The sequence below is a fragment of the Equus przewalskii genome, chromosome 10 (assembly GCF_037783145.1).
Source record: "Equus przewalskii isolate Varuska chromosome 10, EquPr2, whole genome shotgun sequence".
In the NCBI taxonomy this organism is placed as follows: Eukaryota; Metazoa; Chordata; class Mammalia; order Perissodactyla; family Equidae; genus Equus; species Equus przewalskii.
Window position 1 is genome coordinate 26,438,193 of NC_091840.1, and position 24,211 is coordinate 26,462,403.

The window sequence follows — 24,211 nt, forward strand, 5'->3', positions numbered from 1 at the left end:
CAAGGACTGCCCTCTATCTCTCTCTACCCAGAACTCAGCACATAGTAGAGGCTTTAAAAACCTCCAAGTAGGGAAAGAGGGAGGAGATGCTGCCAAAGATAAGAGGTTCGGTCTGTGCATGAGTGACACAGCATCCAAGATGTTGGTGTCTCCCCGGGCCTGCGTGCATCCCCACCACGTGGATGGCTGAAGTCCTCAGAAAGGAGAGGCCTGACAGTTTTGGGAAATGCTGTCAGCTGTGTTGTCCTGTCAAGGCCCAAATGGCTCAGGAGTTGTTATGCTAACAGTGAACCTGAGGTCAGGGGTCACCTAGAGTTCATTGACCTGGGTGACTTCCTGCCGGCTGCACCTAGCATGGGCCTTGAACCCACCCTGGGGGTGTGATGGATCCGTGGTCCCTCTGCCCTTCGTCCCTCTGCACTCCAACAGTAGGGCGGCAGAGCTCGTCTGAGCTGAAGTCAGAGCCCAGCCCTCTTTCTGACTGAGCTGTGCCTGAGGTCCTCTGGGAAGGCAAAAGGCAGGGGGCACCCCCCGAGGTCAGACCCCTGCCTGGCTGACCCAGCCCGGCTCCACTCCCCAGAGACCTGTGTTGAGGGAGGAACGGCCTCATGGACAGTAGGAGTAGGCAGCTGGTCCCTCATTCGGTGCCAGGGGGTGGTGAGGGTGGGGTCCACGCCACCCTTGAGAAGGGTGTGGGAGAGACGGAGCCGCAGGGAGGGAGGGCCGGAGGGAGGGAGGGCCTGGGCGGAGGAGGCTCCAGACGGCTCCCGGAACAGTTTACGTGCAGCGGGCTGGCAGGGTGGCCGTGGGGCCTTTCTGGAGGGCTGGAAGCCTGCACAGCATTGTGGGAAGAGCACAGAACTGGGCTCCAGGAGGGGAGGGTGTGAGCCACTGGACTCCGAGTAGGCCCCGCCTAACGTCTCTGTGACTCGGTTTCCTCTCCCGTACCACGGAGCTCAGAGCAGCCTCTGCTGGGCTCCCTCCTGGGGCTGGCGTGAGGGTCAGCGGCGATGATGTCGGTGGAACGCCGTGTGGGCTCCCCGCCCTGATCGGATATTATTTGTTATTCTGAGCTGTGTTTCGGTGGGAGACTTGGAGGGGCTGAGAGGGCGAGCTGGAGTGTTCTGGGGTCCCTTCTTCTCTGATGCTGTTTTGAGAGTTCTCAGAGCAGAATGGCCAGGTGAGGTGTCCTGGGCGGGAGAGGCCCATGGCTCTTGACCAGACCAAGCTGGGCAGAGGGCTTTCTCCACCAACCCCAAAGAGCGGGTGAGGATGCACAAGCTTCCTGCCGACTCCCCTCCAGCACCCCCCTCCCTCAAGGGATGTCAAGGGACTCCCCAGAAATCTCTCCCTGGATACTTGTCCTCACATAATGGGGCTGTGACAATTTTTCTAAGTCCTGCTTAGAAACGTGTCACCATCCGTTTCCCTTTGTGATGTCAAAGGAGGCTGCACAAACCACCTTCGCCAAGCGCTGGGCTGAGGCCCCGCTCCGAGCAGCTGGAACACGGGTTTCCGAAATTACAGGCATTCAAAGCAGTCGGCGTCGCCCGCTGTCTGGCTTCATTACTGGGACCAGCCTTGGAGGGCAGTTTACTCCAGTAATTTAGGGGATTAGGATCTGACACCCTTCATTAGCTCTTTGACATAAGCAGAAAGGACAGATCCTGCAGAATGACCCGCGCACCGGGAAGGACTTGGCTCAGGCGGGAGAAGGCAACCCACACCCCTCCAGGAAGAGGACCAGTCTGCAGGGCGGAAAGAAGGCTCAGCTGCCTTTTTACAGTCGAATTAGATGGCGAACTCTAACCCTGAAGGGGAGAGCGGACCTGGGAAAGGAGAGGCCTGGGCTCAGGACTCAGCTTCCCCATCTGTAAACAAGAGCACGACTGGGGACCTTCCAGGTCTCTTCTGGCTCTGACATGTGCTGGGTCCACTGGCTCTACTCTCCCTGGGACACAGCAGCTCAGTTCCCGCCCCCAGATCCTTTGCGGTTTGGCCTTGAAAAGGCGCCTCTCTCTTCGGGGGATCTGTCTCCCCACCTCCCACCCTCTGGGGATCAAGTGACCAATGCAAAAACTCTCAGCCTGCTCACTTTTCGGTGGCATTTTAGATACGAGCCATTTCATGCCAAATGGGAGAGAAATTGCCCCCAGCCCCTGGCAGCTTCTGGCTCTTTTCCTGGCCCCCTCCACAAACACAGCCCCTGAGATTTCACAAACTTCTTGTCCAGCCTGTAAAAACCAGAGTTGGGGCCGTACCTTGACAGCCGTTCTGACAGTTGGGGGTGGGGAGTGGTTTCCAAAGGCCCCTGCCCGCACCCCGCAAGCTGGTGTCCCTGTTTCCTGTATTAATGGTGGGCCACCTAGCTGTGCAATGCCGGGCACGTTGCTTAGGCTCTCTGTGCATCCTTTCCTCAAATCTAAAATGAAGGTACGGTTTGTTGCTAGGATTAAATGAGATGATGCACACTGAGCCTGGCGCCTAGTAAGAGCCCAGTAAATAGCAGCAGTTGGTATTACTAGCACTGCTTACTCTGCGTGACCTTGGGCAAGTCGCTTGCCCTCTCCCTCTATGAACCTTCTCCTTTGTAAAGTGGGGGGAAGCGAGGCCCGAGAGTTCTGGCCCTCCGACAGAGCTCACTGAGCGCAGCCATTGTGGTCGGCAGCGAGGGCAGCCCGGCGGCCCAGCGCCCTCCTCAGACACTGTTACCGCGGAGGTTTTCTTGGAGCCGACAGTGTGTCAGTCGAGGAGCGAGGAATGTGATCCTCCCTGGCAGCTGGGGGAGCCGGAGCATATCTGGTATGTGTCTCTGGAATGATTTGGGGAAAATTCACCAAAGTTGGAACTTGAGACGCAAACTGCCCGGGACAGAGAGATAGGGAGCTGTCCGTGCGCACACCCCCCACAAAGGGACCCGGGGCTGGGCTGGGAGTCGGCTTACAGCACAGCGCTGCTCAGGCCCGCCCTGGAATGGCCGTGAACTTGTTGTTTTTCCACGTCATTTGCTCTCAAATGTACTATCGGGCCTGGCGATGCTAACCCTGCGGCTGCAGGTCCCTCCTTGTAACAAGCGATTGTGTGTTCTTCAGAGGTGGCCAAGGGAAGGAGGGGGCCCGGCCGGGGAGGTGGGGGAAAGGGAAACAAACCGCCCCTTTACAGCGAGCTTGCGTGTCCTGGAGCCAGCTCCCCCCAAAGCACATGCCATTTCTGGCCCTTGAAGGGGTTAAAGGCCTCCTGGAGTCAAAAACAAGCAGGTGTCCCACCGTGCCAGATACGCCGCCTAAACTGCTTCCAGCTTTTTTTTTCCCCTTCTGCAACAAGTCTGTGATCAGCCACGGGACGGAGGAGCCAGCAGCCGGCCTGTGACAGGCATCAGGTCAGCTCGCTCCCACTCGGGGGGCGCGCCCAGGATAGAAACCCGGCCTGGGCCCCTGCTGCAGCTCCTCTCCCTGCACCTCAGGAGAGGGAGTTTCCTTGCAAAGACCTTTCCTTTATCTGAGGCCGCACAGCCCGGCTCCACTGACTCGGTGGAGGCAGCCGCGGCAGCCGCAGCCTCGGCAGCGGCAGGGGAGCCTGCTGGAGTGGGGAGGGCAGGTGTCTGCAGCCCTGAGAAGGAGAAGGCCCTGGTGGGCCCCAGCCGCTGGCGTTGTCGCAGGGGAGGTCTCTGGCCACCGCGGACCACACCATGTGGGCCCTGGGGTGCCGCCGGTTCTGGTTCTGCTGGGGGCAGGTGGCAGTGCTGCTGCTGCTGCTCGGGGTGCCCCCGCGAGGCCTGGCACTGCCGCCCATCCGCTATTCCCACGCTGGCATCTGCCCCAACGACATGAACCCCAACCTCTGGGTGGATGCTCAGAGCACCTGCAAGCGGGAGTGTGAGACGGACCAGGTGAGTGGGGATCCGGAAGGCTGAGACAGATCACGTGAGAGTGTTAGTGAGGGACAGTGGGACCGTGGGGGTGGGGACGGCTCAGGAGTGCCCTGCAGGGCCCAGGAAGGTGAAGGACCTCGGGCCCCAGGCCACATGGAGTACACGGGGCATGATGTCTAACTCCAAGTCCTGAAAGAAGAGGCAGGTGTGATGTCCACATTCACCGGGGACTGGGAACGCTCCGATTCCTGGTCTCAGGTTCACAGAGGGCTGCTCAGAGCCAGCGCTATGCCAGGCACATCGCATGGACTGGCGCAACCCATCAGCAGCCCGTTAACAGGTGAGAGGAGACACTCTAGACGGTGCAGAGAGCAACACAAGTTCCCACAGCCAGGGACGGGAGGGTGGGCTTGGAACCCACGTCTCACAACAAAGCTGAGGCTTCGTCCAGCCTCCAGGCCCCCTCCCCAGGGGTTTGGTCCCTGACCCTGAGATCTGACCAGGCTGACAGGGAGGGTGGGCAGGAGCAGCTCTAAACAGACTCTCTGGGTGTCCTTGGGAGGGAAGTAGACGTCGTTTCAACCTGCCAGATTCCTCGGTCCTCCCCTCTGCTCCCATCAGAGCACCCTGCCATAAGCAGGACAGGCCTGCTTCTAGGGCAATTCTCTCCCAGCCTCCAAGTCCAAGGGCCATTCATGCCACCCCCAGACCCCCAGGCGTGAAGAGTCTGCCCTTACCTGGCGCCTGCCTGGGCGAAGGCCCTTCCTGCCGGCCTGGCCTGCTCCTGGGGCTCAGGGCTAGGCTGGGCATCAGCAGGGAATATGAGAGACCCTGATGTTCCCTCTGCCAAATGCATGTCACCCACAGGAGAGCACAGGATCACCCTGGAGAGAGGGGCCTGTGCCTCACAGTGCCCAGGGGACAATTCTCAGGCCTCTCAGGCCAGATACTGCCAATGAACAATGGTGGTGCCGAGGGAAGGGAAGATAAGGAGTGGGGAGGGGTGGCAGAGCGTGCCCCTCTGGCTGAGGTCACGCCCTCGGTCAGCTGCATTTGCAGGGCAGCCTGCACAGGCTGGTCTGATAAGTCAGGTGGGATTGGGGACAGTGAGGCTCTAGCTGGTTTTGCATCTTGGGGAGAAGGCACCTGTGTGGAGCTGGGGATTCAGACAGCCTATGGGCACATTCTGGGCCCTTAAGCAAAAGCTGTTCTAAGGAGTCATTCTAGGTTTCCTGTGCCCAGAAATACCTTGCCCCTGGTCCCCGAGGCCCCGGCCTTCCTTGGACCTCCGAGTCCTGAGGGAGCTTCCTGGGCCAGCATCTCTTAGGGAATTGACTGCCCTCAGGCCGAGGAGCTGGTTCTCCTGCCTGCTCCCAGGCCCCTCCTTCCTCAATCCCCCACTGGGTCTCTCTCCCTCAGACCCCAGCTCTGAGCTCTGCCCATCCCTGTCCCAAAGCCTCCCCTGGCGTGGCCTAGAAGCCTGTGGCAAACAAGGGCTCCACACAAAGTCCGCATTCTGAGCCGAGAGGGGAGAACAGTAGAGGAGTCAAGTGGGCAGGCTCCGTGCAGCCCGGCGGGGGTGTTTCCCCCTCTTAGCTGATGTGGAATGTCAAAGAAGCTGAAATAAAAGTCGGAACCACAAGAGGCCAGCCCGAGTGGGGAGTAATTCACAGAGCTACTACCAGGCGGGGGATTAGGCCTGTCGCCCGCCCAGCGGGCACCGTGTGTTGTTGTCGAAAACACCACGTGAAATCCTTGTTTGTGTCGGCCCCAGACCATGTTGCTAATTTCGAGGAATTAAACTAATGCCCTACGTGCCTCCACAGAGCATCAGAGGGAATTACAGCCTGGTAAGTCCTCGCTGACGGCCTCGCTGACCTTTGTCACCCAAGAGGGCTTTTTCCCTTGTTGATTTCCCCATGAAATGTTCCGCATGTTGGAACTGGGCACCGGCTGCAGCGCAGCCCAGGGAGCTGAGACCTGGCGTCCTGGGCCAGTGCCGCCTGCCCGGCCGCTCGGCTTTGGATGCACGTGGGCCCTCATCCGAGCCGCCACTCCCGATGCGTGTGTGGACAGCCTCAAACGTCTGTCCCAGCAGTGTCTGACTTTTCCTTCTTAGTGTTTGGTGTGACCTCTTCAGTTTGGCCAGGGCATCCTCGCCCCAATAGAAAAAAGACAAAAAAGGCAGGCTCATTTGTTCCAGCGTAGACCTTGTTTGTGGTAACTATACGAAGTAGAAGGCAAAAACCTCATTTCACAATCCCGCCCACCTGAAGCTTGAAGCCTTTTGTCCCACTTTCCAGTTCCGTGGACTCCGGCGTCTCCTCTCTGAGTCTCTGCACGCTCATCTGTGAAACAATAGCAGGAAAACTCCCCTCTTAGAGATATGTGCCTGTGTCTTCCCACACCTGCTGTGTGACCTTGGGCAAGTTACCTGATCTCTCTGTGCCTCAGTTACCAGCACCTGTGAAGGGAGGCTCATGGGCCTACCTGGCTCACGGGTGTGATGAGCATTGAGTAAGTTGACTGTGCAAAGGTTCTTAGAAGAGGGACTGGCAAATAGTAGGCACTGTGTCTCTGTTGGTGATTATTATTCTCAAAATGTTTCACTCACGGTGAGCGAGTACATGTCAGTTCCCTTCCGCAGAAACCGTGGGATAGGGGGAAGCCTGTCCCCTCTTCCTTCTCCTCCCTGCTCAGCCCTCTCACTTTGGCTCTCTCTAGGAGTGTGAGACCTATGAGAAGTGCTGCCCCAACGTGTGCGGGACCAAGAGCTGTGTGGCGGCCCGCTACATGGACGTGAAGGGGAAGAAGGGCCCGGTGGGCATGCCCAAGGAGGCCACGTGCGACCACTTCATGTGTCTGCAGCAGGGCTCCGAGTGTGACATCTGGGACGGCCAGCCTGTGTGTAAATGCAAAGATCGCTGTGAGAAGGAGCCCAGTTTTACCTGCGCTTCGGACGGCCTCACCTATTATAACCGCTGCTACATGGACGCGGAGGCCTGCTCCAAGGGCATCACGCTGGCCGTGGTCACCTGCCGCTATCACTTCACCTGGCCCAACACCAGCCCCCCGCCGCCCGAGACCACCGTGCGCCCCACCACGGCCTCCCCGGAGACCCCCGGGCTGGACATGGTGGCCCCAGCTCTGCTCAACCACCCTGTGCACCAGTCGGTCAGCATGGGGGAGACGGTGAGCTTCCTCTGTGACGTGGTGGGCCGGCCCCGGCCTGAGATCACCTGGGAGAAGCAGCTGGAGGATCGAGAGAACGTGGTCATGTGGCCCAACCATGTGCGCGGCAACGTGGTGGTCACCAACATTGCCCAGCTGGTCATCTATAACGCCCAGCCGCAGGACGCCGGCATCTACACCTGCACAGCCCGCAACGCCGCCGGGGTCCTTCGCGCCGACTTCCCGCTGTCGGTGGTCAGGGGGGCGCCGGCCGCGGCCAGCGTGGAGGGCAGCGTCAACGCCACGGCTTTCCCCGCGGCTGAGTGCCTGCAGCCGCCCGACAGCGAGGACTGCGGCGAGGAGCAGACCCGCTGGCACTTCGACGCCCAGGCCAACAACTGCCTCACCTTCCCCTTCGGCCACTGCCACCGCAACCGCAACCACTTTGAGACCTACGAGGCCTGCGTGCTGGCCTGCATGAGCGGGCCGCTGGCCGTGTGCAGCCTGCCCGCCCTGCAGGGGCCCTGCAAGGCCTACGCGCCCCGCTGGGCCTACAACAGCCAGACGGGCCAGTGCCAGTCCTTCGTCTACGGCGGCTGCGAGGGCAACGGCAACAACTTCGAGAGCCGTGAGGCCTGCGAGGAGTCCTGCCCCTTCCCTCGGGGGACCCCGCGCTGCCCGGCCTGCAAGCCCAGGCAGAAGCTCGTTACCAGCTTCTGCCGGAGCGACTTTGTCATCTTGGGCCGAGTCTCCGAGGTGACGGAGGAGCCCGACTCGGGTCGCGCCCTGGTGACCGTGGATGAGGTCCTAAAGGATGAGAAGATGGGCCTCAAGTTCCTGGGCCGGGAGCCGCTGGAGGTCACCCTGCTGCACGTGGACTGGACCTGCCCCTGCCCCAATGTGACGGTGGGCGACACCCCGCTCATCATCATGGGCGAGGTGGACAGCGGCATGGCCATGCTGCGGCCCGAGAGCTTCGTGGGGGCGTCGAGCAGCCGGCGGGTTAGGAAGCTGCGTGAGGTCATGCACAAGAAGACCTGCGACGTCCTCAAGGAGTTCCCGGGCTTGCAGTGAAGGCCCCCACCCCACCCCGGCCCCTCCCTGGCCCTCTTCCACGTACCCGCCCCCGACGCCCCTCAGTCAGCAAATTGGGCAAGGGCAGATTAGACAGTCTCAGGCCAGCAGGGAAACATCAATCAATGCACCGGGAAAAAGCCACCAGGGGGTCTTAGATCAACTTCAGATCTTCGGGTTCAATAAGGGGTCCATATCTTTTTTAGCTAAGGGGGACAAGAGGAGAGGTCAGTAGACACCTGCAAGTTACTCCTGACGACCAGTCTGCTCGCGCATCATTATCCTCTCTGCTGGCCACCCTCCTCCTCTGGCTCTCCCGGCCACCCTGCCCCCAGCCAGCCTCCCAGCCAGGGTTCTAGAGTGTCGGCCAGGTGGTGATCACAGGAATAAGTGAGTGAATTGGTTGGCAAAAGGAATAGGTGGGGACAGAAAGGAGGGCCCGGGGACTCATCAGACAAATTCCCCACAGCCCCCTGGACTGCTGGGAGCCGGGCCCCCTTCATGTTAGGGCCGTGGGTGGTGGGAAGCGGGAGGCAAGCTCCAGCTCAGCACACGACCTGCCCCGTGTGGGGGCTGCCGGGCGGGCGCCTGTGGGTGGTGTCCAGCTGGCCCAGCGGTCTCTGAGGCTGTCACGGCACCAGCAGAAACTTGTTTCTCATGGTTCCTCTCCTGGGCTTTATTGATCAGTTTATTGATTGTCAGTTTATTGATTCAGTTCTGTATAGTCCAACTCAACAGGCACCTTCTGAACCCTCACTGGGGCCAGGTGCTAGGACCACAGAGAGACGTTGGTCACTGGCCAGCTCATAGTTACTGAACACAGATTTCCAGATCCCAGGGTCCCCCAGAACTAGACCCACGACTGGCCCTCCCAGCTGTCAAATGGTCCCATTTGATGGACAGTGTGCTTTCATCTGCTGCTGGCTTCCTGGGACATAAAGCAGATAGAAGCCCCAGAATATGTTTTGGTAGGAGGAGAAATAAAGGAAGAGAAAAGGTAGGCATGGAAGGCGGTTGGTGAAGAAATAAGGAGGGAGGGAGAGGGGAGGCAGGCTCGGGAAGAAAAGGAATGTTGCTCGAGGCTGCCCTCTGGTGGTGGCCTTGGGAGCCGCAGGGAGCTGGAGTGCGGCTCTGCACCAGGCCTGGGAGGGCAGGTCTGGGGATGTGGCAGCTGGTCGGTGATGTTTGTTTCCGGACTGCCTGTGCAGGTCCAGCCACCCCACCGCTAGGTAAAGGATTCAGGAAGCCCACTGTCAGCTCTTCCACTGCCCCCCATTCCCTCCTCAGCCCTTCATTCTGTCCATGACCCTCCGCAGCTGAAGAAGGTCCTTGTGGGGCATCCTCATCTCTTCCTCAAATGTAGGGAGGAAGATACGAATTAAAAGCTCATAGTATCAACAGGCCTTCTTGTGTGCTGTTTTTGGGCTAATGTGTGTGTGGGAGAGGGGAGTGGGTGTGGATGGTGTTGTTTCTTTGGTGAACCCTTGCAGAAGGAAAGTCTGGCCCACGGGACCATGGTTGGGTGATGGAGGGACACTGCTTCTCCTGGGCCCCTTAGCTGCAGTGCGCACCACAGCTCTGTGGACTAGGGACAGGAGAGGCCAGAAGGACCAGGCGACTCACCAAGAACACAGAGGCAGGAAGGCATGGGGCTTAGACCCAGATGTTCTGACTCGTATCTCAGTCCCCAGCCCCATCACCACACATGGAAGGCCAGGGAGACTCCAGACCCTGCCACTGATGGTGTCGAGTTTAGAGGCACCAAGGTAGAAGAGACAAGAGTGGGGCGGGGTGGTATTCTGCCCGGCTGTGACTCCCTAGGGAGCTCTGGGAGAGGAGGCTCAGGGTACATGGCTCAGTGCCCACGGAGACAGAGCACCCTGGTCTCAGGTCTCGCGGCTGCTCCCCTCCCCTGGAGATGTGTTCAGGAGCCTGCAGCAGCGGCATGGCCCACAGCTTGTCGGTGCCCCAGGCAGGGAGGCAACGAGGCACAAGTGTCCCCTGTCCCCTGTCCGCTTCCCTGGGTCTTCCTAGGCCACAGCTCCAAGAAGGAATCCAGGACCAGCTGCACCAATCCCTGCTTAGAGATAATTTCCTGCAGTAAGGATGCGGCCAGGATCGGAAGACAAGCTGCTCCCCGAGAAAGAAGAGAGGCCAGAGGAGTGGGAGCTTCTCAAGGCACCATGGGAAAATGGTGAGCACAAAACAGCCTCCAAGGAGGTGTGAGCGCCAGCCACTCAGGTCAGGGGACCAGGGAGGTGAGGACTCAGCTCCTCACCCACCCTCGGAGGCTTCGGGACAGTCTGTTGCACCTGCTTCTAGGCCAGGGCGCCCCAATAAATAGCACATTATCTTAGAGCCTGAGGGGACAAGTGTCCAGATACCAGCACCTGTCACCTTCCTTCTTCCCCCTACTTGCACAGATACGGGGCCTGGGAACTATGGCTACCTGGCGGAGATGTGAGGTTCAGGGGAGTCCAATCTCAGGGCTCCCTCTCACCAGCTCACTGCCCACCCGCAGCCCCAGACCAGTCGCTGTCACACTCCAGCCTCAGCCTGTACAGTCAGACTCACCCAGGTCTGAGTCTGGGCTCGGCTGCTTACTCGCTGTCTCTTTGAGCCTCAGTTTCCTCATCTGTAAAACAGGGTAATAAGAGCACTTCCTGGAGACTTTGACCCTACCACCTTGTCAACCTGAAGCCTAGGAAGCAGAGCCTGCCACAGATGGCTGCCCCTCGGCCCTCCCTGTCCCCAGCAGCTCCCTGGCCCCCAGGAGCTAAAGCTCTCCCGCCGTCCTTCCAGGCCTCAGGTTTCACAAGGTCAGTGACCACACAGCTTCAAATACTTTATTCTGTTGCTCACAGTGCACATCCCACATAGGCTGATTTGGGGTTCAGAAAATATGGGTACTTAGGGATGGGTGATTTAGAGTCTACTATAACTTTGGACCTACTACATGGCATTTATTTTTCTGTCCTTGAAACCAGGCCTGAGTCTCAGATCTCTGTTACCCAGGCCTTACACAACAACCGACATCCGTGAGGGACTCAGGAAAGGTGGAACTGAGTGCCCAGGGCCTGTGGTGGCCAGGTAACCTGGGGAGGCACTGGACACAGTCCGGGAGCTTGGGCCCCAGTCTGGGCCCCAGGACATAGGGCAATGAGGCCTCTTTCAGGTCTGAGGCCAGACTCGCCTGCTCTCCTGTCTGCACTGGACGCTCACGCCTGCCCTCCTTGCATCTACTGGTTCCCCCTCCGCAGTCTACACCCCCTCCAGTCCATCTCTCTGTTTGCCTCCTCAGAGGCCTGGTCTGGCTCCGGCTGTCTCCGGACCAGCCCTGAGGCCTCTGGGGCAGGACGGCTTGGCTTTTTCCACCCTCCGCCTCCCCCAGCACCTCCAGCCTCCTAGGACACTCTGCTCCATTGTCTGGCCAGCTGCTCCATAGTCTGATGTCACCCCCTGGACGGTGGGGCCAGAGAGCAGGGACCAGGGGCGGAACCTGACGAGGGAAGGGGGAAAATAAACACACAGCCACATGGCAATTTTCTTAGACTGGGGAGAACGCCCGTGTCCAACTGTCCTGTTACAACAGCACATTGAGTGGGCTTACCATGTCACAGGCACTCGATATCATCTCTTGTCATCTGCATCACAACTGTCTGAGACAGATGCTATTTTATAGGTGCGAAGACTGAAGCTATAAGGGAAAGAAACTCGCCTGAGACGCCCCCCGACCCCAGCTGCTAAGTGGCAGAGCCAAGATTTGAACCTAAGCAGTCTGACCTCAGAGTTCTTCATGCTCATGTTATGCTATGTCTCCCAGTGTGTCTCACACACACACACACACACACACACGCAGCTGGGCAGTGTGGAATCCCATCAGGACCCCAAAAAATATCTCTAAAGAGCTTACCTCCCATCAGCTGCGCACATACCCCCCAGGGCTGTCTTTCAACCTCGCCACGTGACATGGTATTTCTATCACACACATAAGCAGTCATGGCCTAGATTCCTGAGCGAGACATCAGCCTTATGCCTACTCATCCTTCAGGACTCAGCTCCTCAGGGAAGCCTTCGCTGTCCCCAGGCTGCATAAACACTCTTCCCCACGTCTCTGTCTCCCTCTATGCCTGCACTGATCCCAGGTCAGACTCATGGCTCGGGCGGGGCTCCAGGTGGCCTGTGGGCCCAGCTTGCAGAGTGACTGAGGGATTCACCGGATGAACAAAGGGTCCCAGGACGAAGGGCCTGTGGTGCACTGGACGAGCGCAAGGCTGTGAAGGGGCTTCTCTGGGGTCTTCCCTCCTTTCTCCCAGCTCCACTTCCTGACACCGTCTCCTCCTCCTCCTCCTCCCACCTTCCCAAGGAGTCTGAAGTCTCCCGCCTGCTCTGGGAATGTGTGATTAATGTAGGCAGGATGGGTGGCAGGGTTCCTGGGTCCTATTCTGGGCTGTGGCCTCACTCTGGAATGTGCCCTGAGGTTAAGTGACACTCCTCTCTCAGGCCGTGTCAGGAGGAAGGAAGAATCACCCTCCAGCTGGCATAGTCCTGAGCGAGAGAGGAGGACAGGCAGGTGGGCAAGAACCCCACCCCTCTCCTTCCCGTCTCTGTGGCTCCTGAGCCCCTCGGCCCTTCTATTTCAGGGTCAGGTTGGAGCCTCTGTATCCACAACCCAAATTGTCCCAGGACATGGAACTCTGGCATCTGGGTCTCCTGCAACACCGTGTTCACCCTCAACCCCACTCATATGAGGGGGAAGCAGGACTCGGCTCCAACACTTCCCCGACTGGACCCTCCCGGAGGTGGGGACTCTTCCCAGCATATCTGTCAGGGTGAGGCAAGGACTGGGGTGTTTTCTGACCTTTTCAAGTCTTGAGGACACTGCCAGAGACCTGACAGGATGAAGATGTGTCATCCTGATTGTTTTCTGTCTTGGTGTGAGGGCCGCATCCAGTCCATCAGAGGATGGCCACTGTTTCGTCTCCTTTCTGTGTGGACAGCCAGGCAGTGGAGAGGTGGCCTGGGGTGTTGGCAAGGGCCCTCAGCAGGAGAGAAGCATGGCACCAAAAGAGAAGGCGTGGACATCCAAGTGCTAACAACTCTTATCAAGCACTTTACATAAGTTGTCCGGTTTAACCCTCACAACCCTCTCTAAGCTAGACGGTTCACTATTTCACCATTTGACAGACCCCGCCGTGGGCTACAACATTCAGGAGGGCAAAGACAGTATGTGCTGTGCTCACCTCTGTGTACCCAGCACTGGGGCTGACCGTAGAGTGTGTTCAGTTAGCATCTGTGGAATGAATGAATGAATGAATGAATGAAGCAAGCCCTGTAGACCTGACGGAGGAAGAGATGCCCTCACAGGTCTTATTTTCTCTGCTTCACTGATGCTGAATCTGAGACTCTGAATGTTTAAAGGAAACTTGCCCAAGGTCATAGGGCCAATAAACAGAAGAGTCAAGATTCAGGCCCAGGTCTGTCTGACTTCAGAGTCTATATTCTTTTCAGGGTGACAGACATATTTTAACCATTGCAGCTAAAGGCTGAGGACCCCAAATGGCAGTTCTCCTCCTGAACATCCATAACCTTCCCCTTTTTTTTTAGACTAACAGCTTATTCGAGAATCTGAAAATCTATTCTTTCTCTTTTAAGTCTTGCAAAATGAATGGTAAGTCAAGGATTTGTTCACTGTTCTCTGAGTGTGTGTGATTGTGTGTCTCTGTGTGTCTCTGTGTGTGTCTACAGATGCTTTGGCTTTTTATAGTCATTTTAGCCCCACTTTAATTAATATATAAAGTCTTACTATTCTAAGAATGCTAAAACCTGAATCAAATATTCCCTGAGTCTAACGGTCTCTTCTCCCAAGCCTGCCTCCCTCCCTCCCCGTAAGTCTGCTCCTCAGCCTTCGTTAATGCCAGGTCTTTAGGGACCCCCAGCATTCAGATTGTTCGAGAACCTAGAAATGAATGCTGATCTTAAGTCCCTCTGACCTATGCACCCTCTAGCCAATGAGCCTCTCCCAGGAGGTTTGTGGCGGGAGGTCTCGGTAGCTCTTCAGAGCTGGGCATTTTGAATTGTAGATACCTCTTCTCGAGGCTCAGGAGCTATGATTTTGCTTTCTTCTGGAACCGCAGAGACACGAAGCTGAAGATCTTGGCTCTCAGGGGAGTCAGCTGAGATAAGCTCATTGTTCTCTTCCTTCTCTTCCATCTTCCCTGCCTTGTCAGACGCTGAAAAAACCTGAGAGACCATCAAGGTAGGAGAAGCAGAAAGTTCTTCGGGGTTCAGATTCTCAGTGTTTTCCTTTTTTTCTGGCTTCAGGAGTTCTCCCTGGCTTCTCTCCCTAACTGCCATTCTAACTGGTCCCTGACCTCCAGGAGTACCAAATCTTTACAGGACGTTTATGAAACCGCACTGTCCCATACAGTTATTATTGAGTTCATGTAAATGAATTCATATGAAATAAAATTTTAAAATTCAGTTCCTCAGGCCCACTAGCTACATTTCAAGTGCCACATTTTGTGTAGTTAGTGGCTATTGTATAGGACAAAACAGACAGAATATTTCCATCATCACAGAAAATTCTACTGGACAGCCTGTCAGAAAGGATTTTCTCTGGCGGAGGGCTTGTGGAGGGGCGGGGATCTCTCTGTAGGGGCCCCTGACTCCGTCTCCTGCCCTGCCAAGGGCTCCAGGGACTCCTGCCTTCTTAGGCATTGCTGGTTTTGCTCTCATTGATCCTATTGCCACAAGGGCTCTTGGAATTACCCTCTTGTCTCCGGACTCTGACCTCAGCCTTAACATCCCCTCATTTTTTCCCCTGGAAGGTTTACAGGTCTTCTTGCAAACAAAGTTCTTGATGGCCTTCCTCAATATCCCAGAGTTCCTAGAGAGGTATGCAAATTAGTACACACACACCTAGCCCCAACAGTCATGGCTCAGGTGAAGATGGGTGTACCGAACATTTAGCCAACTGTGATGGAGAGGGGCTGACAACAGGAAGGAAACAGTGGGAGCCAGAGGCCAAGTCCTCTCACAGCACAGCACAGAGCCCACGACAGCTGCTGTCATGCTCCTTGCAGGAATCATAGTCTACCACCGGGCCAGTTACTTACCAGCTCTTCAGACACACCTGTGCTGCAGCTGCCATCTTGTTTCTTGCATGGAAGTGCTGAGTAAAGGTCTAAGAATTATTTTGAAATGGCTATTGCTTTTATAATTGAACTGCATAAGCCTTTAATAAGAGGCACCAGGTATTTTAGGCCTTAGGGTCCCCAAACCTCCCTGGTACCCAGAGGAGGTGGCAGTGAGGAAAGGTTAGAGTCACGGAAGAGCATGGGCTCTTGAGTTGGGCTGCCTGGGCTCAAATACTGGCCATGTGACTTTGGGTAGGTTAGCCTTTCTATGCCTCAGTATTTCCCTCTATAAAATGGAGTAATAATAGTACCCATAGTGCCTCTCTGGAAGTCTGGGCCTGGTTGCTCCAGTTGGTTGGGAGTAATTGCTGTTGCATGTTCCCGTCCATGGCTGGAACAAGAACCAGGAGATGAGAACAAGCCCCTCTCCCGAAAGCTGCCCTTGGACAGCAAAGTGAGCACAGATGCAATCTCCTTTGCTGACAAAGGAAGAGTCCAGGATGAGGGTAGCTGGAGAGGAGAGAAGAGAGAGGAAAGCAAAGGGAGAGAGAAAGAGAGAACTCTGGGTTGTGCAGGGGGGACCAGCAGGCAGAGACAAAGTATAGTAATGGGGTAGAGATGGGGGACCTCTGGGACCTCCATGCAGGCCCTAGGAGCATTTCTTCACCCTTCATTCCTGCCTCCAATACCTCAGAGCATGGAGCTGAGCTCGTGCTGACCCTTCATGTCAAGCATCACTGCCCCTTCAATGCACAAGGGGCAACAGAAACAAAGGGAAAACAGCCTTAGGGTCCTGGTGTGACCAGTTCCTCAGACTCAAAGCAATGCTCACAATCACCACAACCAATAATTTCACTCTGTGACCCTATTAAGAGGAGAAGCTGGTGTTTATGGAGGAGCAGAATGCTACTTCGGTGCGACTTACACAGATGGTGACCCATCCCCATCCCAGGCCTCACAGAAGCTGGGAACTCTTTACCAATTAGATGCCCTGGTGGCTGTGTTAATAATTTCCATTACTAACAGCTGACAGCACCTAACATGTGCTCATCATACATCATCTCATCGAATATTTACAACCCTGTGAGGTGTGTATTACTCACCTCCATTTAATATTCTCTCCATTTCAGAGATGACGAAACTGAGGCTCGGAGAGATTGAATAATTTGCCCAAGGTCCCTGGTCAAGCATGAAACCAAGCCGAGGTCTGTCTATGTGCCTCCCGAGCCTATGCATTTAACTCCACGTTTAATACCTTCCACCGCAGATTCAAGAACAGTGAAGTATGATTTTCTCTCACTTTTGCTTCCTCCCTTCTCTCTGCTAATCTGTCAGGAAGTTTTATGCCTGGGATTCTCGTGAGAAGGCATGTTTAAGGCCAGATGACCTCCGCTAAGCAGGCTGAGCACATGCCCTTGAGGCTAAGCCACAGGCAGAGAGAGAGAGAGAGGGAGAGAAAGGGGCTTCAAGCCCCCTGTCACAGAAGTATAGAAAGAGTTCAAGTTATTCCCCATGGGCAAGAGGATTATGCTTAATGCTTTATATATCTTACATAATCCTCACACTAACCCTAACGAGTAGGATTTTTCAGACCGGAAATCTGAGGCTGAATAGGTTGACCAGGGCACAGCTATTCAAGGGTGACTTTGGGATTCAATTCAAAGTCTGACCCCAAAGCGCATATTCCTTCTTGCACAGGGTTACCACGAGTAATTTTATTTGGAGGCTTAATCAAGCCCCTACACTACTCTAGAACATTCCTACTTAGTTCTTAGCAGTCACCATGGAGTCTGGAGGGGAAACTGTGGGGTCTAGACCTCCAGCCCCGCGGGTGAAGTTAGGGCGACACATGGATCAGACGCTGGTGTTTTCTGTTCCAAAGCAAGATCCATCCTTTGTACAAACCAGTGATGCTCTCTCAACAGTCCCAGGTCACATGAATGGTCCTTGGCCAGCTTGTGGAAGTATTTTCAGCGGATGACAGAGTGCTCAGCTGCAAAGGAGACTCCGGGGAGCCCAGGGGAGTGGCCCAGGGGAAAAGTTATTTGGGGCTGTTAATTTCTGGATTAGATTTATATAAAGCTTTCCCTCCAAAGCCTCGTTCTTTGGTATATACTCAAACTGGAAGATATTGTAAGCATTCAAAAAGCTGAACTAGGAAACGGAACGGTTGAGCTCTGAAAAGACTTGTCACCTCGGCCAGAGGTAGAGTGGGGTGACGGGGGGTGGCAGGTGGGAGTGAGCCGGAGGTGTCTGAGTGTGTGCTGTGAACACACGCGTTCCACGGACACCGACTGCTGGAAGGGTGCTACCTGCTGACAACCCTGATACTTGCAAAAATAAAAACAAGTCTCGTCTCTAAAGGTAGGAAAACAAATGAGATGACCCCTAGAGGGAGCTTCTGGCCTGAGGAGGTTTCTAGGATAAGTATTAAAATGAAACTCTTGCTCTTTTTTTTTTGGTGAGAAACATTGGCCCTGAGCTAACATCTATGCCAATCTTCCTCTATTTTATGTGGGATGCCACCACAGCATGGTTTGACGATCGGTGCTAGGTCCGCGCCCAGGATCCGAACCTGAGAACCCCAGGCTGCTGGAGTGGAGCATGCAAACTTAACCACTGTGCCGCCTGGCCAGCCCCTGACACTCTCTTGAAAAGACAGGAATTAGAGCCATCCCCTCCATACCACCTACTTCCCCTCCCTCAGAACCCGCCACTTCTTCCCCTGGACTTCTCACCTGGCCACCCCATCCCACCCCTGGGTTTAATGAATACAGAAGTTCTAAACCATCCCTCTTTCACACTGTATCTGTTCAAAGCTTGGAACAATGAAAAAAATGAAAATGCCCAAAGTCACGGGCAGCGTCTCCTGGGAGTGATGGGCTGGCAGCTGAGCCTCTCGTTCTGATTTCCTCGGCCTTTTCCCCTAAGGGTTAGCAGCACACACTCTTCCCACTGCGGACACGTTAGATGAAGAACAAGAACCAGGACCGAGTTTTTCCTCCACTGGAGCTGGGAATCTGAGGGAGCCCATGCTTCCCCAGGTGACCCATCCTTCATGACTCCTAACTCCTCCCTAGTCTAGAGTCCCTCAGATGGGACCATCTCTCCCTTTTTTGTTCACACCTCCACCTTCTCCTGTGTATGATTCTTTTGCTAGAATGTAAGCTCCTTGAAAGGTCCTAAAGGTTTATGTATGTATCACCACCTGTTCCTAACCCAAAAGATGCTCAATAAATGTGTTGAGTGGATGAATACAGGGCTTGTTTAAAATGATACCTTATTTCGTTTGAGACAGTTTAGGGACCTGAATGGAATCTGACCCCAGAGCAGCTACTCAGGTCAACATCACCCTTTTGCTATTGTAAGTACTAGTAGAACCCAGGACCAAAGTCTTAGGGATGCGAAGTGCCTAGAGTTACTTCTCAATGAACCCAAGTGCCCAGACAGTAGTAGTGATGTGGGTGAGTAAAACCAGCACATGACCCTCAAACCCTTGTATTCTATTCCACTGTGGTTTTGCAACCGACTTCTCTTTCCTGACTGTGCCTGGCAAAGGCTGATATTGAAATGAGTTTGGGGTTGCTGAGCACACAACCACTTACAGGACCACGCTGCGTATGCAGAGGAGGGAAACTTGGCACAAAGCACATTTTAGATAATGTCTCCTAAATAACCAAGTGTAGTTCTTTTATAAAGCCTTCCTACTGAGGTGAGCCGAAGGAGCAGTGTAGTGTAATGGTTAAGGATTATGGACCTTGGAAACAATCCCACAGTCAAATCCTGGCTCAACTGGCTGTAACTTTGTCACAAGCTCTCTGCTTCCATTTATTTATCTCTAAATGAGGGAAATAACACAACCTTCAGAAGGTTCATGAAATTTAAGTGAGTTAATATGTACAAGTGCTTAAAACAATATTTAGCACATAGTAAATACTATAAAGTGTTGGCTATTATTATTGGGCTTCTGAGGTTGGTTACTCTCTCTGGACCCTCCAAGGCTTTTGACAACATCAAAATCACCATCATTCAAATAGGCAGCGTGAGAGGCACGGGAAGCAGCTACTGACCCTCCGTCAAAGGCTGGAAGAAAACGCGTGGCCGTCAGGAAAGCGTGCTGTGCCTGGCCTGGCTCTCCCAACGTCTTCAAAGCCTCCATCCAGGGGAACTGAGCTCCAGGACCAGTCCCAAGGCAGCGCCTACAGAGGCTCCCTCCTTTGCTGTTCTTTCGCTTCTCCCAGACCCTGAAGGAAGGGCAGACGGAAGGAAGCCCCCTATCTACCCCCGCTGGACCCGTCTCCTCCGGCAGAGGCCGCTGGGGAGATAAGGGCTCACCTCCGTCCCTCCGTTCCTTTTGCCTGGAACCTGAAAGCTCTTTGAACTTTTGTGGCTCAGGTAACAAACAAGAGTCTTCTTCCAAAAAACATTTCTTCCTAAGTTACAAAGCAAAAGATTTTCTTCCTTTCTTCTAGTCTTTTGTAAAATTCAGAAAGATGAAATTTTCCCCAGGTAAGACCCTTTATAGCCATGTGAAAACTGGGTTGTTCTCAAAGTCTTTAGTTAAAGGGCCTCTGGTAACACCTTAGTTTCTGGAAAGGCTGCCCAGAGATTGCAGCTACCTCAAGCATTGGATTGAAATGGTTTAAGATCTCCGTTATGTTTCCTGGCAATAGAAAGGCGCGGGCAGAACGTAAGTCACCAGGGCTCCACAGAATTTTAGAAGGCAGCAGTTTACAAACGAGGGAGCGTTCTTTTGGGGAAAAGAGTTCTGAGGCAGTAGGCAGATCTGATAATCAGAGTGAAAAAAGTGGAGGCATGCTCATTACAAAACAAATTGAAATCCAATCTTCCTTCGTCCCGGCCATGAATTGATGGATGGCAGGGGGTGGCAAGGGAAAACCATGTAAAAGGAGCACCTGCAGTCAGCGCAAAATAGAAAAAGGGGCTGTGCCTAGAACTACTGAGCCTGTGTCACAGGGCTTCTCGACTCTGGACTAAAATGGACAGTATTGATGGAGTCCTCTGATTCCATTTCTTAAACCGTACTGATAGAAGTCTCCAGTATTCCCTTCTATTAGTATCCAGAAGTCATCAATTTATACCCATTTCCTAGAAACCAGGCTAGACTGATGCCACGCCCATGCTCATCACCTTTCTGTCGAGCCTAGGGGAAGTACGAAACTGCCGTGAACCAGAATCTGGTTTCGGGGGACATCACAACCCAGCCCTCATGCTCTGAAAGAAGCCATGGAGCCACGTCGTCCCAGCTCTCGCAGTGGCACTGGGGAAGGATGAGAAAAGGAGACTCGAGGGCTGTGGAAGGGCTTGCGGGGAACCAGCGGTCAAAAATAGCTGCAACCTGATGGCTGGGGAGGAAGTTTATGTTCGACTTTAACATTCAGCACCAAAAACCCATAAAAGCAACATCTACCTTATTTTGTAAATGTGGTTTTTCCACAATTATTTCTGAAACTCTAGAGGAGTGTATAGATAGAAGGGATGCAACCTACAGTAGACGCCAAGGTTTGTCTAAAAATATTTTACACCTGTTCTCTGTTCTGCACACTGGTCATATTTTATCAGTGAAGCAAAGTACTCATAATGCCAGACGGAATGTGTTTTTCCTTCCAAGTCCTCAATGTTTTTCCCTTCTGTAAAGCAAACCTCCTCTTCTTCTCTACTTGCACCAAAATAAAGCCAGCACCATTAACCAGAGGACGAGCTGTCAGCAGAGCTGGACTTTAACTACTCCTATTCCCGTGCCATTATCGTTTAAATAGGAATGACCATTTCAAATACTTTTCCCCACAGCATGGACACTTTAGCAAACATTTTTGGCTGCTCCCAAAAGGAACGTCAACTTGTATCCTGGGTTTAAATCAACTTGCTGATTGTATGAAAAAGAATGCTGAAACACTGGTTTCCCTCTCAGCGCCTCGAAACTAGAAACACAAACTCAGTGGTATTTATGACTGAAACACGACCAGAATAGCTTTTAGGATATTACTGTAGAATTTTTATTTAATTCTCTCTTGATGCAAATAACAGACTGGACAACAAGATGTTGATATAATAAAGACATTATGGTCTTCATTTACTTTTCTGATTTCAAAAGGCAACAAGCATGGGTAACATTCTGGACTTCACGGCTTCAAATACTGAGAGCTCAGAAGGACACGCGTTCCATCAGGTCCCTGGCAAGTCTTCACAGCAAGGTGACAAGCTCCTCATAACTCCCTGAGGAAGTATATCGAGCTCACATTTTTGCAAACAAAAAAACTGAGCCCTCTGAGTCAAATGACTTAATGTGCTTAAGGAAGGAATTGAACTCATAATTTCGAATGGCCTCCAGGCATGTGCTGCCTCCCGATTAAATGTTTTCTTCTAAGGCTTGCCTAATTGTGAGATGATCTCAAAGCTCCATTTACAGATTAAACGTACAAAGCAAGTCTTCTAAAATGTAAATCTTAAAACTCAAATACTGAGAAATGGTTAGCAGAGGTTTATTGCTTATGAGTCAAATTCCATTAATGACAAGACCTTTTGCCCAGTCTAAACCTCCTAAAGCCCACCTAAGGTTCAGCAACATTTGGTCCAATCAAATTCTAACTAACCCCAAATCTAAACAGTAGGCACTAAGTATAACAAGATTTAATCCATATGGAAACTTCAGAAATTCCTCTGAGCCATTTTTAAAATGGGCTTTTCTGTTTACTGTGCAGTTTAAACATGATCAAAACTAATAGCAACACTAAAGGGAATGCAAGTTCATCCGTAATAGCTTATGCTTCTAAAATGTGACCATTTTTTATTTTAAACCAAAATACGTTTTGATTTTTTCAAGGAAGGCTTTCAGAACCAATTTGAAATAAGAGGTCACTTGGTTTCCTTAATGTTTTAAAATAAAAGCAAGAAGACCATTTATTGGGTCAGCCCCAACGGCCTAGTGGTTAAGTTTGGCATGCTCCACTTCGGTGGCCCGGGCTCGGTTCCTGAGCGTGGAACCACACTGCTCGTGTCAGTGGCCATGCTGCATGGCAGCTCACATTAAAGAGAGAGAGAGAGAGACAGAGGAAGATTGGCAACAGATGTTAGCTCAGAGTGGATCTTCCCCAGCAAAAAAAGAGGGGAAAAAAAGATCAGTTCTCACAACATCTATACACATAGAAATCATGTATTACAAAGAAGTGCCTTAAGATAGCTTTCCAAAGTAATTTAAAAACAAATCATAGGCACTAAAACACATTGCTGAAGGCTATGTTGGTAACTTACTTGGCCTTTCTTTATCGTTTATCATGAGCACAGGTAAGGAGTGTGTATGAAAATAGTTACAGGAGGTCAATGTTTACAATTTTGCTTGGAAGTCATGGGGCCACTAACTCTGCCGTCCTTACTCAGTCTGAGGGAATCATCCAGTGGTTCTAAATGATAGAAGTAAGTACACAACTGAGTTAAGAAAATCAACAAAATTAGAGCATTGATGTGACTTAATGGCTTCTAAAAACATTTCCAGATAGCCTGATGGTAGTTTATGGCCACTGGAAATAAAAAGCAGCTCTCTGAAAACATCATGACTTCTGAGCATGACTAAGAGCCTTCCACTAGACTTTTCATTAACACTCTTGTAGAAATTCTACAAGTCATGTAACTAATACATCAAAAATGGTCCTATTCTGGGGCCAGCCCCACGGCCAAGTGGTTGAAGTTCTGCGCACTCTGCTTCAGCGGCCCAGGTTCACGGGTTCAGATCCCAGGCGGGAACCTAACTTCACTCATCAGCCATGCTGTGGAGGCATCCCACACACACAAAAAAGAAGAGGACTGGCAACGAATGTTAACTCAGGGTGAATCTCCCCCACCAAAAAAAAAAAAAAAAAAAAAAAATGTCTTACTCCCCTGACTTCAAATCAGAATACCAACTAATTGGAGAGAACAAAGCATAGAGTTTAAGGGCATGAACTCTGGAACCGGACTATGAGTTTGAATCCTGTATGCCACTCACTGGCCATGCAATCGTGGGTGAGTTAATAAAGCTGTCACAGTCCCCCTTCTGTAAACTGGGTTAGAACTGCGTGTGGCACATAGTGCTATATATGTTAACAGAATGATTTAAAACATCAAAAAAAAAAGGCTTCAACACAAGTGTTGTACTAATTTTCCAATTGTATGCACAAAGATATTGGTCTTAGGTCCTTTTAAACATGAAGATATCTTCCTAATATAACAGAAAAACTGAAGAACTCTGATCTCAAGCAGGCTCCTGGGCCAAACCGATTAAGCATCAACTGATTGGCGTGCTAGACAGTATAACGGGTTTTATTCAGCAGTGGCACTTGTCTTCTAATAAGGCTAATTTCCTCTCCTCTGATCTTGCACTAGAGCTGTTACCCTGCGTCTGACAAGAGCAGGCATTCTAGTCAAGTACAGATCTACGGTTGGTGGGCCATCCTCAGCTCTTGTCTGTTTGTGTAGGGAGGGGTGTGGAGGAAGGTCTCGACCAGCATCTCACTTCACTAACAAAAGTGCAAAGAGAGACTTCACTTTATGAGAATGAAATCAACACCCACACACATTAGGAAAACATTTGAAACTCAGGGCACCTTTAGTTTCGCCTTCAAAAGCTAAGAAGCTAATCACAGTAAACAAAGATTATCGTGATGTTTACGGAGGCATTTTGACTGAGGCCGACATTCGCCATGTAATATAGGTTAAAGCTATTCAAAGATTAACATTACACCCGATTTTAGAGAAGATGGGCGGTAAAGGAACACTCTAACCGAGAGCGCTACTATCTTCTTCACCCGACACAGAGCTACGCAATCCGCAAGGCAGTGTTTCAAACACCAGGATCCGGCCATGCAAAGACTGCTGGAGTATCTACAGCTAGAGAAGTCAAAATGATGGGAACAACCTATTAAGATAATTACCTCATCAAACTGTCAATCCAGCGCCAGCC

General features: G+C 52.8%; 1 protein-coding gene and 1 long non-coding RNA gene across 3 annotated transcripts; one reads left to right on the forward strand and one right to left on the reverse strand.

Moving 5' to 3' along the window:
- Positions 1-2,529: 2,529 nt before the first annotated feature.
- WFIKKN2 (WAP, follistatin/kazal, immunoglobulin, kunitz and netrin domain containing 2) lies at positions 2,530-9,514 on the forward strand. 2 transcript variants are annotated; one of them, XM_070562239.1, is made up of 2 exons: positions 2,530-2,802; positions 6,596-9,514. In XM_070562239.1, the coding sequence occupies exon 2, from the start codon at positions 6,665-6,667 to the stop codon at positions 8,114-8,116; it is 1,452 nt and encodes a 483-aa protein (XP_070418340.1). In that variant the 5' UTR covers positions 2,530-2,802; positions 6,596-6,664; the 3' UTR covers positions 8,117-9,514. The 2 variants fall into 2 exon arrangements, with proteins under 2 accessions (XP_070418340.1, XP_070418339.1); XM_070562238.1 differs by having other exon boundaries at positions 2,651-3,889.
- Positions 8,804-10,773, reverse strand: LOC103549552 (uncharacterized). The gene is made up of 2 exons (XR_544566.2): positions 10,691-10,773; positions 8,804-10,193 (listed from the first exon to the last, which is right to left on the reverse strand). It is a non-coding gene; the product is annotated as an uncharacterized lncRNA (long non-coding RNA).
- Positions 10,774-24,211: the final 13,438 nt, after the last annotated feature.

Excerpts from the sequence above, each read along its gene's own strand:
- WFIKKN2 (XM_070562238.1), top strand. The coding sequence starts at position 3,689 with ATGTGGGCCCTGGGGTGCCGCCGGTTCTGGTTCTGCTGGGGGCAGGTG. Across the intron at positions 3,890-6,595 it reads GGGAGTGTGAGACGGACCAG|GAGTGTGAGACCTATGAGAA; the intron begins GTGAGTGGGGAT and ends GGCTCTCTCTAG.